This window comes from Mirounga angustirostris, unplaced genomic scaffold (assembly GCF_029215605.1).
Source record: "Mirounga angustirostris isolate CCGP_5_RB_7025 unplaced genomic scaffold, mMirAng1.0.hap1 SCAF_9, whole genome shotgun sequence".
Taxonomy (NCBI): Eukaryota; Metazoa; Chordata; class Mammalia; order Carnivora; family Phocidae; genus Mirounga; species Mirounga angustirostris.
The window spans coordinates 88,096,850-88,114,520 of NW_026991717.1; the positions used below are offsets into that span (position 1 = coordinate 88,096,850).

The 17,671-nt window shown below is 35.2% G+C and overlaps 1 protein-coding gene across 1 annotated transcript in view; it reads left to right on the plus strand.

Moving 5' to 3' along the window:
• LOC123861542 (uncharacterized) overlaps nucleotides 1–17,671 on the plus strand; it is a 1,204,655-nt gene that overhangs the window by 947,301 nt on the left and 239,683 nt on the right. The window contains exon 13 of the mRNA XM_064570981.1: nucleotides 1,403–1,548. Coding sequence (XP_064427051.1) covers nucleotides 1,403–1,548 — 146 coding nt within the window. The remainder of the gene's footprint in view (nucleotides 1–1,402; nucleotides 1,549–17,671) is intronic.

Here is a 17,671-nt window from a genome sequence, read left to right on the forward strand (position 1 = left end):
CTCCTGGGACCTCATCAAGATAAGAAGCTTCTGCTCAAGAAGGAAACAATCAACAAAACTAAATGTCAACCAACGGAATAGGAGAAGATATTTGCAAATGACATAGCAGATAAAGGGCTAGTATCCAGAATCTATATAGAACTCATCAAAATCAACATCCCAAAAATAAATAATCCAGTTAAGAAATGGACAGAAGACATAAACAGACATTTCTCCGAAGAAGACATACAAATGGCTAAGAGACACATGAAAAATGCTCAATATCATTCATCAACAGGGAAGTACAAATCAAGACCACAATGAGATAACATCTCACACCTGTCAGAATGGCTAAAATTAACTCAGAAAACAACAGATGTTGGTGAGGTTGGGGAGAAAGGGAAATCCTTTTGCAATGTTGGTGGGAATGCAGACTACTACAGTCACTCTGGAAAATAGTATGGAGTTTCCTCAAAAAGTTAAAAATTGAACTACCCTAAAACCCAGTAATTGCACTACTAGGTATTTATCCAAAGGATACAAATGTGCTGATTCACGGGGGGCACATGTACCCCAGTGCTTACGGCAGCAATAACAACAATAGCCAAATTATGGAAGGAACCCAAATGTTCATTGACTGATGATGAATGGAAAAAGAAGAGGTGGTATTATGTATACAATGGAATATTACTCAGCCATCAAAAGAATGAAATTTTGCCATTTGCAACAACATGGATGGAACTGGAGGGGATTATGCTAAGGGAAACAAGTCACGCAGAGAAAGACAAATATCATACGGTTTCACTCATATGTGGAACATAAGGAATAGCATGGAGGACCATAGGGGAAGGGAGGGAAAACTGGGAAGAAATCAGAAAGGGAGACAAACCATGATAGACTCTGGACTCCGGGAAACAAACTGAGGGTTACAGAAGGGAGGGGGCTGGGGGGATGGGGTAGCTGGGTGATGGGTACTACAGAGGGCACATGATGTGATGAGCACTGGATTTTATATGCTACTAATGAATCACTGAACACTACCTCTAAAACTAATGATATGTTGGCTAACTGAACATAATAAAAAAAAATAAAAAAGAATTTTCTGTCATGATTGAATATTCCATGTTTACTCTGCCCAATATGGCAGAGTACTGAATACTTAAAATATTTCTACTGTGGCTGAGTTATATATGTAATTGGGGGGAAAAGATTTTTCAAAACTAAGAGATGAGCAGAACTTTAATTAGGACATTTTTGTAATAAATTGTCATATTTTTTATTGAAATATAATTAACATACAGTGTTATATTAGTTTCAAGTGTACAATATAATGATTCAATGATTCTATACTCAGTGCTCATCTTGGTAAGTGTACCAAACTGCAATCCCTAACATCCCTCAAAATGCTTTGTTTGTTTTACAGCATCCTTTTGATAGACATAACTTGGCATAGTCAGCAGGATCCAAAGTGTCTTACCTTCATCCCTGGCACTGCCTTAGAATTGATTAAGGTACCTACCAAGAGTCCACTGTGCTCTGTCATCTCCTCGGTGGCTTCAGAACATGGTGGTAAGTCTCTTGGTTCTGAACCTCCCACCTTGGTTGAGGTTCAGGCCTTTATTTGGATGTCTTCTGTTGGCTTTGGTCCTCATTCATTTCTGAGGATAGGATTCCATCTTCACTCCTTTCTGTATTGTTTATTAAACTGTATTCTATTGAGTTGACCAAAAAAAAAAAGCAGAAATGAGATCTCTCTATTATCTTTTCATATTTACATACTTAGGAAAAGAAAGAGGGATTGGAAAATAAATTTTTCTGTCTTTACCATGCTACCTGAAATTTTCTCCTTTTTTTTGGTTTTTGTTTTTCATTATTTTTTAATTGAAGTATAATTAACATGAAAACAAAAACAGACTCTTAAATACAGAGAGCAAACTGGTGGTTGCCAGAGGGGAGGTGCGTGGGGGGATGGGTGAAATAGGTGAGTGGGATCAAGAGTACACTTATCATGATGAGCACTGAGTAATATATAGAATTGCTGAATCATTATATTGTACAGCTGAAACTAAAATAATACTGTATGTTAATTATACTTCAATAAAGATGTAATAAACTGTTATAAAAATAACCCTTGTCATAATATCTACAGTAAGCAATTGCAGCATTTTGTAGGAATTAAATATATTGCCCACAATTTAGAATGGGAGAGAAAGGAGGACTGAAGATGTTAAGTCATTCATTCATTTATCAAACATTTATGTTCTGTTATATGGCATGTACTGTGTTGGATCATGAGCATTAAAAAAACAGGTAGGATGTCTGCCTTGAAAACTCTTATATTTTAATGGAAAAGATTCATAACCAAACCTGTTTGGCTAATTTTGATGAATGTTAAAAGAGTGATATATAAGGTTATAGCTTTGGTAAGAAGAAACTTTCCATGGCATGGATTGTGTGTTGAGCAAGGGAAGAAAGGATTGCTTTAGAGATGGAGTGACTCTCAGTCTGAATCATGAACAGTGAGTCAGTGTAAGGTATTCCAGGTGGGGGGTGGGGAGATAGCTGTGCAAAATCATCAATTCATTAGAGAATTTAGTATATTCAAGGAACTCAAGATGTCAGAACAGTTATAAAATACGGTGTTGGTTGTGAACAATGGCATTAATCAGTCTCAGGTTAATAATACAGAAACCCCCAAAAGGCTTTCAACAGAGAGGAAATAATTTAGGGAATTAGATACAGATGTTAGAGGGCAAATTCAAGATAAAATGAGATGACGTTAAAAACAGGTAGTAACTCTTGGACTATGGGAACTAATAGAAGCAATTAATGTTATAAGGGTGGAGAAACTTGGAAGAGGGTACCTGTAAAGTTGGGGCTCAGATTTCTGAGAGCAAGTTGCTGCTCAGCTGATGCTCATACCTTTGAGAGTGCATGATAAATTAGTTTTGGTAAACTGAAGAAGCTGGAGGGAGAAAAGCAGGACATTGATATTCCCTATTTTTTGTTTTAAATTCTTAGTGCACCTTTTGTAGAGCCTGATAAGAGATCAGTGAGAAAGTAAAAAGTATATTTTTAGTGTCTCCAGGCTTAGCATCCCAACTAGGAGACACCGTTTGGAATGGAGTAAAATAATTACCATCCTGGTTGACTTCATTGGTCAGTCAGCATTCAAATATGCCCTCTATATATTTTAACTTTCATGTCATGCCAATATATTTATGTTTCCACCTAACAACATGTAATAATCTTTTATGCAAAAGAAGACTGTTTCTACAGTCTTTCTTTCTTTTTTTTTCTTTTCTTTCTTTTTTTTTTTTTTTTTTACTGTTTCTACAAAAGTGTGAGAAACAAAATCCTAGCAGTCACAGCATGATCTTTGGGCACCACCAGTCCCGGTGTCCATCTGCAAGCAATGTAAATTTCTCCACTCATTCAGTCACAGTGACTACAGAATATTCTGTAATTTAGGAGATTAAGTTAAAAAGCTAAATACCACTAGGAATTCTTATATAAAATGATAAGAGTAAAAAACAGAAGAGTAGTTAATATAAATAAGAATAATTATTATAAACCTGTGTGTGTGAGAATGTATATATTTTTATGTATATACACAAAATACAAAAGGAAGAAAATGTACATAACTGCATCAGTTCTTGTTTGTATAACAGATAAAGAGGCTGTGATTAACTGATGTAGTTTCCATCTTCAACCACTGATCTCTTGGTTAAGTTTCACCCAGTTAGCACTTTAATTGGTCTAGTTTTCTTATCTGCTTGGGTAATACAACTGTTGTCACCTGCCATGGAAACAAAGACCTTCAAATTACCAGTGGCCAAAATTGTGACGATAGAAGACCAAAGTTGTGTGAGTGGAATATTAGAAGCAAATGCTATTACCAGCCTTTGATTCTTGGACTGATTTATTTGAGCTTGGGCTACACTGCAGCATATAACATGATTACTCATAATATATACTTCATTCTGAAAGACAGAAACATACTTTCAGCATGTTCTCTCTCAACTGGTGCTGTTGAGTCATTCTCTCATGCCATCATCTTCTAAGGGATACAGTTAAGACTAGCAAATTCCATAGTCAGAAGCCAATTTTAAGACTCATTTTGATATGAAATGAATTTCTTGACAAAAAAACCTTGGGTAGAATAATAAAGCATAAGTAAGTAATTCCTTAATTTCACAGATTTTGATACTGGCAGAAGACTTGTGAACATGAAATGCATGTTCATGGTAAGCATTACATGTTTATTTTAGTGACATAAAGTAGTTGACATCTCCATGTTGAAAGGGATCCAGTATAATCAGTCTACCACCAGGAGTCTGGCTGTTCCCTCTAGAGATTTGTGCCATATTGACAGCTCTATATTAGGTCAACATTTTTCCTTTCTGTTGGCAGATAAGGTACTCAGGAGTGGTGGCAGCAAGATCAGACTCAGTGAGGAAAGCTGACTTTTGTTGAGCACGTATTTAGACTCCTTCTCTGTTACCATGACCATAGCATATTTGGGTTCATTAAAGAGGCACCAGAATGGCTGGGAAAGGGGCTTACTGATGTTCACAGAGAATGTATATTATCCACCTCCTTACACATAGATGAGCATTCAGATGAAATCAAACATTGTAACATCTTTGTCCTTTTCTAAAAATTTATACTTAGTCATCTTCCAACCTTTTAGTCTTCCATCTTATTCTTTTTTGTTCCTGACAATAAGGCCAAACTGTTAGCCATCACCCATTAATTTGTGCAGATCCGTATTTCTAACCATTTCTTAGTATAAAGTAGATAACTTAAAATATGCTCTTCCAGGTTCTGCTTATGGGTAATATTTCTCTTCACTACTGTCTTTCAGGGAAGTTCTTGCTTGAGGTTGTGGTGTTGTAGGCATCCAGGTCTGGTTGATACTAGTATAGAATGAAAAAAAAAATGTTAAACAAGCAAAACATTTTTATTTTTAATCAGCCAATGGTACTTATGTACTTTAAGGTTGTTAAGTGTGGATTGAGGGAAGAGAGAGGATGTAACTCTAGGAGTAAATGCTCCAGGAGTCTTGTTCAACTTCTTGTGCTTCTGGATCCTTCTCTACTACAACCAGTTTCTTCTTGTATCTGATTTGTACTTGATGGTAGACTGTTGCTATAAATGGCTAACTTTTTGGTTTACTGAGTCAGATAGGTGTGTCTATATTTCATGATAGGCTACTGAGATCCCATTATCACTTGGTGTCATGTGTCAGGTATTTGGTCTCTGTCAGGGCTTAAAAACAAGACAGCAGTAGTTTTTCACAAAGAGAATAGTTACCTTCAGTAGATTTCATGGTGTTGCAGAATCTTAGTCCTAGAATCACAATGCATAGTGCAGAAGAGGAGACTTGGAGCTCAGAGATAACAACTTAAATACATAGATGGTCTGTGAGAGCAAAAGGGAGCTTGAACCCCAGAGGCATAAAGATCTTTATAACCCTTGAAAAACATTATTTTCTAGTAGACTATTAGCCATTAAACTAGGTTGAGTTAGAGAGTAATGCAAAGTGTTTGCTTTTTAAAAAAAATTTAGAGAGTAACATGAAGTATTTGCAATATAATAATAGATTTGGGAGTGAGGAGGATAATACTAGAGATAGGAAATCTAGTTAAGGTATTTTTTGCATTAGATCAAGCCAGAGATGGTAAGGAAATGAATATGTTAACTTACTTGGTGAAAGGAATTTTAAGATTAGCCTGAATTATACAAGTGGGCCCCATGTAATCAGAAGGGTCCTTATGAGATGAAGGTAGGAGTGCTGGAGTTAGAGAAAGATATGAAAATGCTGCACTACTGCCTTTGAGAATGTTCAGAAGTGGCCATGAGCCAAGGAATGCAGGCAGCCCCAGAAGGTGGAAAAGGCAAGAAAACAGATTCTCTACTACAACCTTCAGAAGAAATACTACCTTGCTGACACCTGGATTCAAGCTCTGTGAAACTTCTGATCTTTTGAACTGTAAGATAATAAATATATGTTGGTATAAGCCAAAATAATTGTGATAATTTGACACAGCAGCAATAGAAAACTAATATAAAGTGGAAGGAGCAATAGGGAATAGCAAATCTTCCAGCTACCAATATGATTTTTAGGAAATGTGAGAGTGCTACAAGGCCTGGCTCATCATCATCTATCATTTCAGTTAATGTAAAAGTGTGAGAAATTTAATGAAGAATTTAAGTAGTTGTGAAGTTTGAAATGAATTTGAAGGGAATTTCATGATGGTAGGGGTGAGCAGAAAAGAGAAAGTTCATGTTGATGCAAGAAAGGATAGGTCAGTGGTGGATTCCATTTATAAAATGACCAAAGATAACAGTAATGTGTAGCATTATATTAAGTATTCAATCATATCTTTAATTTTAGGATTTTATTTTTAAAATTTTGTAATGTCCTTGCACAAAACAATTCTCCAAAGCATAGTTGAGTTATTCTGTGTTCATCTAATCCCCTGTTGTGTTTTCTTCTTTTTCTCCTTTTGGAGGAAAATTTTTAAAAATTAAAAAGAAAATGGCTGCACAGGATAAAAGAAATGGCCATATAGTTTAGTTTCTTATGATAAGGAAATGCACAAGGAAAATTATTTAAATACACACACACACACACACACACCATCCATACCAAAAAGTAGAATACTGCAAGTGCTCCAGAAAACTTTGTCACAGCGTATTTATCATTCCTCTAAAAGATCACCAGTTTAATGATTTCCATTACTGATTTTTTTGATTGATTTTGAAATTTATATGAATGAAACTGTAGTATATATTATCCTGTAGTAGTAGTAGTAGTAGTAGGGGGCTTTTTGGTTTTTATTTTATTTTGTTTTGTTTTTTTTTCCTCCAGTTTGGGATTATTATGACTAATCCTGTTATAAACATTTTTATGTACATCTTTTGTGCACAAAAAGAAATACATATTTCTTTTGAGTATGTACCTAGGAATAGAACTGTTGTGTAATAGGATATTCAGGTTTTAAGATTTGGTAGATATTTTGAAATAGTATTCCATAGCTTTATCAACTGGCACACCCCCATTAGAAGAGTATGAATACTAATTCCTCGGCATCCTCATTAGAAATTGTTAGTTTTGTTGTCATTCTTAGCATTTCTGTTGGATGCAAAGTGGTATTCCTTCAAGGCTTTACTTTCCCCAATGAGTTAATTTTTCATGTTCATTAACCTTTGGATATTATCTTTTATGAAATACTTTTTCAAGACTTTTGACTACTCTTAAAAATAGTTGCCTTAATTTTTAAAAATTTATTTTAGGATGTTTTAATATATTGTGGATGAGTCATTTGATGAATGTCTGTATTGCAAATATATAAACATATATATTTATGTATAATTTAATACTTAATACTTTGTCCATATTTTCCTTTGTGAGTAGTGTTTTTAATGTCCAGTTTAAATAATCCTTGTCTATTGGGGCACCTGGGTGGCTCAGTCATTAAGCGTCTGCCTTAGGCTCAGGTCATGTTCCAGGGGCCCTGGGATCGAGCCCCACATCAGGCTCCCTGCTCAGCGGGAAGCCTGCTTCTCCCTCTCCCTCACTTGTGCTCCGTCTCTCTCAGTGTCTCTCTTTGTCAGATAAATAAATAAAATCTTTAAAAAAAAATCCTTGTCTATTCTAAAGTTATGAAGATATTCTTTTATGTTATCTCTTAAAAGATTAGTATTCTACCTTTTTTAATTTGTCTAAAATTTCAACTGAAATTTATTTTTGTTTATATTGTGAAGAGCAAGATTTATTTTATTTCCTATGTGAATATTCAATTGACTCAACATAATGTATTGAAAATTCCACCACTATATTAAGGATCATAAATTAAATTTTGCCATAAATTATTATGTATGTGTGGGTTTGTTTCTTGACACTGATCTATTCCGTTTGTCTATTTGCCTTTTTGCCAAATCACCCTATCTGCATTATTTTAGCCTTATAGGAGCTCCTAATTATCAGATAGTTTAAATCTACTAACTTTGTACATCTTTATTAAGATAATCTTGGATCATGTTGGCTCTTCTTGGTTCATTGCAGTGCCATATACATTTTAGAATCAGCTTGTCAATGTCACACACATAAACATACATACATAACTCCTGTGATTTTGGTTGTGATTGACATTAATATGCACATAAATTTGGATAGATTTGCTATATATACACCTAAAATTTTTTTAGTCTAATTTCCAATCACTCCTCTATGTTTTTTGAATGAACTACATCTACAGTACCACACAGAGAAGTAGTTGCAAATGTAGCATCATAGCATTTCTACTCATGAAATTGTATAGAATTAAAAATTGAACCTAACAATCCACTAGTAGGTTGTAGGTACTTGATTCATATTATAATTAATAGGTTAAAAAACAAGTCAGCACTGATGTTAAAAACTTTAAAAATGTAAACATTTGCAAGTAATAATATAGTATTTAAATTGTTTATGCTTTTGCTCTTTCTGTTCTTTCCTTCTCTTCTGTCTATTCTGCCTCTTATAATTTCTACACTATAATTTTCCCATGTAATATAAAGAATAATAAGCTTTAAATCTGATCATCTGTATTGTGGTCCTGGCCATATCTGTAAATGACAGGACTTGGAGCAATGTACTTACAATTCCCTATAAAATGTGTCCTTAGGAACATAGGCTATGGAATTAAATTGCCTGTGTCAAATCCTAATTCCACCATTTACAGCCAGGGAAATGTTAACAAGTTATTTAGCTTTTCTGTTCCTTAGTCCTTGTTCTTTCATCTGCAAAATAGAGTTGATTATGTATGGGGATTAAATGAGTTAATACATATAAACTACTTTGAAGAGTACCTGTAATATAGTAAACATGAATAAGTGTTTGTTTTCAATTATTATACCTATTTCTTCTGTAGTGCTATTTTTAAAGTGAATTATTTTATGAAAATATGTGAAAATAATTTGAAAAAGCAAGAAGTGTCATACAAAAGTAAAACTTAACAATCATTTTGTTTTATAGAAGTTACTCTTATCAGTAGCCCAGATTGTCTATATATTCATCCTTTTTCACCATTAGAATAATTTTGAGGGGCGCCTGGGTGGCTCAGATGGTTAAGCGTCTGCCTTCGGCTCAGGTCATGATCTCAGGGTCCTGGGATCGAGTCCTGCATTGGGCTCCCTGCTCCTTGGGAGCCTGCTTCTCCCTCTGCCTCTCTCTCTCTCATGAATAAATAAATAAATTCTTTTTTAAAAAAAAGAATAATTTTGAAAACTATCAATATTTTCACTACACACACACACACATATAATATGTATCGTGCATATAATATTATCAAAAGATTTGGAAATGTCTTCACAGACTTCATAACTTATTATCAGATAACATACTTTTTTTGTTATTCTCACTCTTCTTAAGACTATACTCTTAGCAAAATTCAAACTTGAAGAGGTTTGGCACTTGGGTTATAGGCCAATGTGCTTGGAAAGAGGAGAAATTGGATCACTTACTTATTACACTAACTTTGTGGCATAGACTTAAAATAAGTTCAGTGGAGGATGAGAAACAATTTCAGCTGTCTGATCAAATTTGAAACTCATAAATTTTAAGTCAAATTGAAATATATATTTGAATGACAAGGAATGAAATTTACATCTTAAAAGCCCAATATTGAAACTCTAGACATAAAATTCAACCTTGGGTATCCTTAACCCCATTTTTAATAAAACCTTGAAGAATAGCAATTTCTAGGATGTCTAACATAAAATGTCAAACATTATCTCCATTAACAAATGCTCTGTAAAGAAAACTCAGATACACACACACAAAATTGATCAGTGTTAACATGAAATAAGCAAAAAAACTACCCTTACAGAATCTGTGAAAATATATAAAGATTAATTTATATTCATTAGTAAATAAATCTCTTAAAGAATTTTTTTTTTTTTAAGATTTTATTTATTTGAGAGAGAGAGAGCACATGAGAGGGGGGAGGGTCAGAGGGAGAAGCAGACTCCCTGCCGAGCAGGGAGCCTAATGCGGGACTCCATCCTGGGACTCCAGGATCATGACCTGAGCTAAAGGCAGTTGCTTAACCGACTGAGCCACCCAGGCGCCCAGAAATTTTCTTTAAGAAGGAGTACTAAACACTTAGAATTTTGGTACAGTGACTACTTAATGAAAAATTCATAAGAAATTATTCTATACATAATAGAAATATTTGACCTTTAAAGTCTGGACTAATGCTATTTAGTTGAAATGTAATGAAAGTCAAATACAAAACTTAGATATTTTTGATAGAAATACCTAAAACTAAAATAGAAACATAATGTGATTAATATGTATTATATATTTTATTTAAACAATTATATGTAAGCTATTATTTCAACATGTACTCAGTGTAAAAAATTGATATGGAGATATTTCACATTTTTTTTTATTCATCTGAAGGTTTTGAAATCCAATGTATATTTTATATTTAAAACACAGCTGAATTTGGAGTGGCCACATTTTACATGCTCAATAGCTACATGTGACTAGTGATTACTGTGTTGGACTGAACAGATCTAGATGGCATGAGAAAATATAGGTGAGGTCTATACAAATGGTGCATATAGCATACAGAGGTAGTCATCTGATTTTTGGCAACTTTTAGCCCCGAGGCAATTTTTAGCCCTTAAACATCCCTGCCAGGTAAAAAGTTTTCAAGATATTTATATCTTACTTTTTATGAGACATGTATGTGATAGATTTTATGTTCATTACTCCTTAAATTTCCAGCATATTTTATAAAATGTCAATTTATCAGCCAATCTTTAAATTAAGAAAGCAGAAGTGAAAGCAGAGGGAGCTATTTAATAGTAAGAATTAAGGGCTATCTTACCAAAAGAAATGCAGGATATAGAAATCAGAAGACTACCTTTAGGAGATTTGATATATAGGCCACTCATGAAGGTCATCTCCAATTATCCCAGTTATCCACATAAATTAATGGAATTTCTAACACCTGGAGCAATGCCACTTTTCCTGACACGGGGGTAAGAACCAAAGCAAATTAAACCCTGGACCTTAAAGACTGACCTAAGAGGTGATACATGCCACTTTTTGCAGAGTACCTTGACCAATCCTAACTTTGGAGTAATGTGACATGCAATTCTAACATGTACAGAAAGGAGAAGTGTTTTTGTGAACAGCCCCAAGAATGACCACAGGACATGATAGAAGCCATGTTAAATAAAATAATGGCAGCCAATTTTAATGACTTGATGAAAGTCACATATCTCCAGATTGAAAAGATACACTTAAGTCCTAAAAGGTTAATAAGTATTAATTCCATATCTAAATACGCAGTGGTAAAATATATCAATGAGAAATAGTAGAAGAAACTCTAGATAGGGGCATTTGGGTGGCTCAGTTGGTTAAGCGTCCAATTCTTGATTTCAGCTCAAGTCATGATCTCAGGGTTATGAGGTTGAACCCCTTGTTGGGCTCTGCGCTGGGCTTAAGATTCTCTCCCTCTCCCCTTGCCCCCCCCCGCCCCTCTAAAAAAAAAAAAAGAAAAGAAAAGAAACTTTAGACAGAAGAGAGATTATCTACAAATTGATACAATGTTTGATACAAGACTGGCAGAAGATTTCTATAAAAACAATACCAGAAAATGTATGTTTAAAGGAACCCAAAGGGAAAGGTTCTAACAAGCAGTTATGAACACAGGTTATGGTAAACATACTGGTAATTTGTAAATTTGATTAATTGGCTTGTTATTGGGAATGCTTACTTGTGTATGACTAAGCTGGCTTCTCTATAGTGCTCTCTTTGTAATGTGTCAATTGGCTAGACAAAACTACATTTCCCCCAATTCCCTTCCCTATGTGTTTCTAGTTAGCCTGGGTGAGAAGAGACATTTTTTTTTTTTTTCCCATGAGATTTTGGCAATCAGTAGTGAAGTAAAACACTTTTTTTTTTTTTTTTTTTTAATGCTTGCAAGTTTGGGGAAGATGTTTGTATCTCACGCTTCTTTGCTTATCTGGGAGGTTACCTCATTGAGGTGGGAGAGTTTGGGCCAACAACTGATCTACCTCTTTCAGCTTCTCTGCTTCCTGGACCAGCTGTGTACTTAGCACTGTAAAGACATGCTCCAACTTCTCCTTCAGGACACCCAGATTCCACCTTCTAAATTTAGGACACCCAGTTAACAATGTTGGAGATGATAAGAAGATGAACATGAATCTCCAGTCTTTCTTTAGGGATTCCAGATTGCTCGTGGTCGTGGATCCCAGCTCATTCTCCTGGGATTAAACTTGTCTCTACTCTCCCCTTATTTACATATGATTTCATATTCTTTGGACTTCAACCTCCAGCATCAGACATAAAGACAGCAGCTGTAAAGAGATAGTTTAACCTCTGCCACAATTGCATAATGTCAAATCCCTTCGATGCTTTGCTCACTTCATATGTAGGAGTGGTTATGTTTCTTTTATTGAACTCTGACTAATACAAAATTTGGCATTGATAGTGCTTCTGATAGAACAGAATCTTAATTATGTGTTCATTGAATTCCTTTTACGCTATCTGAAATTGACCTAAGATTTAATGGCATTAATGACTCTTCGGTGATAAAGAACACAATGGTAGCTTATGACATGCAGTGGTAAATTACTACCTGTTGATAATTAGTGCAAGTGTCTATCTCCAAAAGGTAAAATTCCTGGTGACAAAGCATTTTGCCATAGGAAATGCTAGTAAATATAAGGATTATATTAGCATCTCATAAGTGCACTAGAGAACCTGTGTTAAGAAGATCTTAAGCTCAAGGCCTTAAGTTAGTTCTCAACTTGGGGCACGTGGGTGGCTCAGTTGGTTAAGCATCTGACTCTTGCACTCGGCTCAGGTAGTGATCTCATGGCTAGTGGGATCAAACCCTGCGTCAGGCTCTCGGCTCAGCGGGGAATCTGCTTAAAATTCTCTCCTTCTGCCCCTTCCCCCACTGTACTTTCTCTCTCTCTCTCTCTCTCTTTCTCAAATAAATAAATAAATCTTTAAAAAAAAAAAGTTCTTAACTCAAGATCTGCATAGGGGACCTGAAAGCTTCTGTGACTACTCTAAAGCAAGCACTTATCTTTTGTAGCCATGAGGCAGAGATTTCTGAAAACAATATCCAAAATCGAATCCTGCAAGTGGCTGGCTTACAAGCAAATTTTATTTCTAAACATGTAATATATCTCAGGAAGGGATAAGATTTTGAAAATCAGAATGCACCCATATGGGCAGATTCCGATGAAGCTAGGGAGGGACCTTGAACTCTTAAATCTTACTGAAATTTCTTTGCCTGCAGAAGCAGCCCTTCCATACTCTCCATATGGATGATACTCTTCGCTTGCCTGAAGATCTTGTCCCACACGAGATTGCTAATCCTCCTCAGTACCTATTCCCACCACATTTTCCTTACTTCTATAACAAGACTGAATTCCCAGCATGCCTTCAACAGTGAGATACAAATGTGAACCTTAAGAAGATAATGTTACATAACAACATAATTGCATGACTTTGCCAATTTAAAGTAACAGAAATCTGTGGATGCTAAGGATATGAGATCAGAGTGTAAAGAATGTAAGTTGAATCAGCACACATTTATTGATATGGCATCATAAACAGAGATTCTAGACTCAGTGGGTAGGAGGAGCTGGTAATAACTCTAGTAGTTTGCTTACTTGGTTGACTGGATTACCACCCAAGAAAGACCTATAGTAAATTTAAATGTCAGAAGGTATTTAGAAAGGTATCCAAAGGCTTAGAGGGGGTTGGAATGATAGAGTGGTTTATCATGCAAGACCTGCTCTATTTATCCCCTCACCTGTCCTCTGTGAATTATAGAGGCTGAGGAGTCCCACGATATGCCATCTGTGAGCTGGAGACCCAGGAAAACCAGTGATGTAGTTCCAGTCTTAGTCCAAAGGCCCGAGAACCTGGAACACTGATGCTCCAGTTTGAGGGTGGGAGAAGACTAATGTCCCAGGTTAAGCTATTAGGCAAAGAGAGAATTCTCTCTTACCTTGCTTGTCTTTTTTATTTATGCTTCCAACAGATCTGATGAGGCCCACCCACATTGAGGAGAGCAATCTACTTTATTCAGTCTACTGATTTGAATGTTAATCTCATCCAGAAATATCCTCATAGACACACCCAGAATGTTTAACCAAATATTTGGGCACCCTGTGTCCCAGTCAAGTTGACACATAAAATTAATCATCACATTCATATATTCAATGATTATAATCTAATATCAGTCTCTTGAACTTACTTGCTTTCAAATTTATTGCCCTTTACAAGCTGGAGAGTTCCTCAAAATTAGGTACTCATTTTAATTCACATTCATCTTCATATTCCCAAAGATGTGAGCAAATTAGATAGAAGGAAGCACTTGATTAAATGTACCTGAGGAAAACAGAAGAAAGTACATATTAGGTTCCAGAGATAGAACCAGGCATTCTCACTTGCTACCATGTCACTCATTGACATTAATATTAACATTAATTAATAGAAAGGAGTAGAGTTACTTATACAAGAAGAAAATAATTTCTGATATTGGTAAAAACAAACACAACCTCTTAAATATGTTATGATGTCAAAACAAATAGGAGTCAAGCATGAACATTATTAGAGATTTGAAAAGCAGCATGTGAAATTCACAAAATGCTAGTTATGGCAACCCCTTAATTTGCTATTTAGCATAACTAAAAACATGTTTTTGGGGGGAGGGGCAGGTCGTATGAGTTGGTTTTCCCCCCTCTTAAATCCCCCCTACTAAAAAGTAGCCTTGGAGGAGCTACTTTCTCAGCTACTTATCTATCAACTGACTGTAATAATAGTTTTCTGAGAGTTGGAGGAGGATTAAATAGAGAACAATGATTTTGTTTAGCAAAATTAAAGGTGTTTTAATTGATGAATGAAAAAAATTGCTCTTGAATCTTGAGTGGGGTGAAGGACACCTCACAAACCACCAAAGCAGAGTAACACAAGCTAAAACAAAACAGATTTAGAAAGCAGAAAAATAAGGACTTGCTGAAGACACTCTATATTACCTAGATATCTTTACTAACAGTAAATATAAAAAGTAGCTTATATCTCTAGGTTATTAGGAAAAATGAATTATGTAATTATACAGAATTTTGAAAAATATGTTAAATACTTCTCAGGATGCTATTTTTATTTTGCCCACATGCCAACACCTCTTTTTCTATTTTTTTCTTGTTTATAGTATATTTCTAATCTTTAACTTGAAGAGGTTGATGATTTTCTTGTTTATAATACCTTCAAGCCTCCAGTTAAAGGATCTGGCTTCCAGAATCAGATTGCCTAGTTGTATGCACTTTCTCTTGAATGGTAGGAGTCATGTCCTAGGAACATACAATACCAGGACTAAGAGCAATCGATAGCAACCCAAGCCAGGAACTAACTGGCACAAAGATAATCAGAATGTAATCAATAGTGTGCGATTTCTCTTCCATAGGTTTCTAATTTTCTTTTACCTTATCACAGACATGTAACAATCACCATTTCAAGACAGGGGTGGATTGACCAGAATGGATAAAGTTCCCAAACTACCTTTGTAATCCAGACATTTAAAAATTGAAGAGTTAGGGCTATCATTATTTCATCAATGAAAATTTCAGTTCTGCCTTCATTTTTTTTTTTTTTTTGCCAAATCAAGAATAAGAAGACTTTTTTCATTAAACATTATTGCTTTATGTCTGACTCTTGATTTTGGCTCAGGGTCGTGAGATCAAGCCCCAGATCAGGCTCCATGCTCAGCATTCTGAGTGTTCTGCATCAGCATGGAACCTGCTTAAGATTCTCTCTCTCCGGGGCGCCTGGGTAGCTCAGTGGTTAAGCATCTGCCTTCAGCTCAGGTCATGATCCCAGGGTCCTGGGATCAAGCCCAGTATCGGGCTCCCTGCTTGGCGGAAAGCCTGCTTCTCTCTCTCCCACCCCCTCTGTTTGTGTTCCCTCTCTCGCTGTGTCTCTCTCTGTCAAATAAATAAATAAAATCTTAAAAAAATAAAAAAAAGATTCTCTCCCTCCCTCTGCCCCACCAGGCTCGCACATGCACTCTCTCTCTCTTTAAAAAAATAAATTCAAAAAATTATTGCTTTAGATTTCCAATGAATAGTGTTTCTTAGCTGCTCAGCTCAACCAACAGTGGGAGAGTGTCCAACAATACTGATAGTCTAGATTAATGAAAATTGACACATTTCATAGTCAATTTATTTTATACTATAAGCATTTTTAATATATTGCACTTTTTGGTGAAAGAAATCAGAACATGTGGTAGGTGTTCAGCGTAATATTTCATTTATAACTCAAACCCTAAAAATTAGGTGTCATTGCCATTTTACAGAAGCATAAACTGAAGTTCAGAAAAGTTAAGTAACACATAGAAAGTTTTACACCGGGAATCAAATGCATATCTGAAATATCTCAAGTGGATAAGTTTGTAGCCTTTTATTGTCTTACAATCTTACAGTTAGTTGTATTTATGCCAATTTCTTTTTACAACATTGGCTTGATTTTATAATTACTCAAGTTGAAATGAAGTAAGTCATCTATCTATCATCACTATGACTCCTGCATTTTCTGCAGTTTAGTACTTGTCTAATTGCATTCAAACCCATTCAGAGGCTTTTCTTTTATTTCTTTCTAAGCCATTATTACTTAGATAGTCTCTCTTCATTAGGCTGAATAAGAGTGCAGATTTTCAATTCCTTGGAGAAACTCAAAGCTATCTATCCCTTTTAACTTTTTATTATTCCTTCAGAGTCTTATTTTTTACCATCTGGCAGATTTCCAAGGCCAGAAACGTTCACTTCAGACATGATTTCAGATTCTGAAATAAAAGTCATACCTGGAAGCTTAATATAAGAGAAAAGAGGGAATCTGGAAGGGTTAGGGAAGTTTCCATGCACTAACTCATTCAATTTTGGGATCAACACTTTGTATTAAGTTTTGGTTTTCTTCCTTAGCAGAGCTTCTAGTTTACAAAAGCAGTTTCTGTATACACAGTTCTTATTTATTTTCTGGATTAGTTTCTAATACTTTTTCTATCCATTTCTATGAATCAAATCTCCTCTTAGGATTTCTTCCACAGTTCTTTTCTTTATGTCTAGACCTCCTCTTTTTTAGCCTTCTCTGACTTTTTCTTTCATTGTGCCTATCATCTTCTCTTTTCACTGCAGCTGTTAAGTTAAAAAAAAAATCAAAGCTATTGATGTTGCTATCTTTCTCCTGTCACTTTCATCAGAAAAAATGGAGTTCCGATGTGCAGCATCTAGTTGCTTAGCAACGATATTTTCAGCATCTCTGTTAGCATGAAGAGTGTAAAGCTGTGTCTGCTAATGTGGCTGTGTTACAAAAAAGAGCATAGTTGGAGTGGAAATAGGAAAAAATAAGCCCTGAAAAATTCAACAATCTAGGATATAATGAATGCAGAAAAGGATGAGCATTTTTCAGTGGAAACTTTCTTTTTACCCCATTGCATGTCACTTGCAGAAAAGTTCATTCTCTAAAGCAACACTTCAGGAGTTATGCAATCAAAAATACCTACATGACTGTTCTGCATCAAATTATACACTGCCAGATTACTTTACTTTCCTGTCCATATATGTACAATTCCAGGAACAACTAACTTTACTA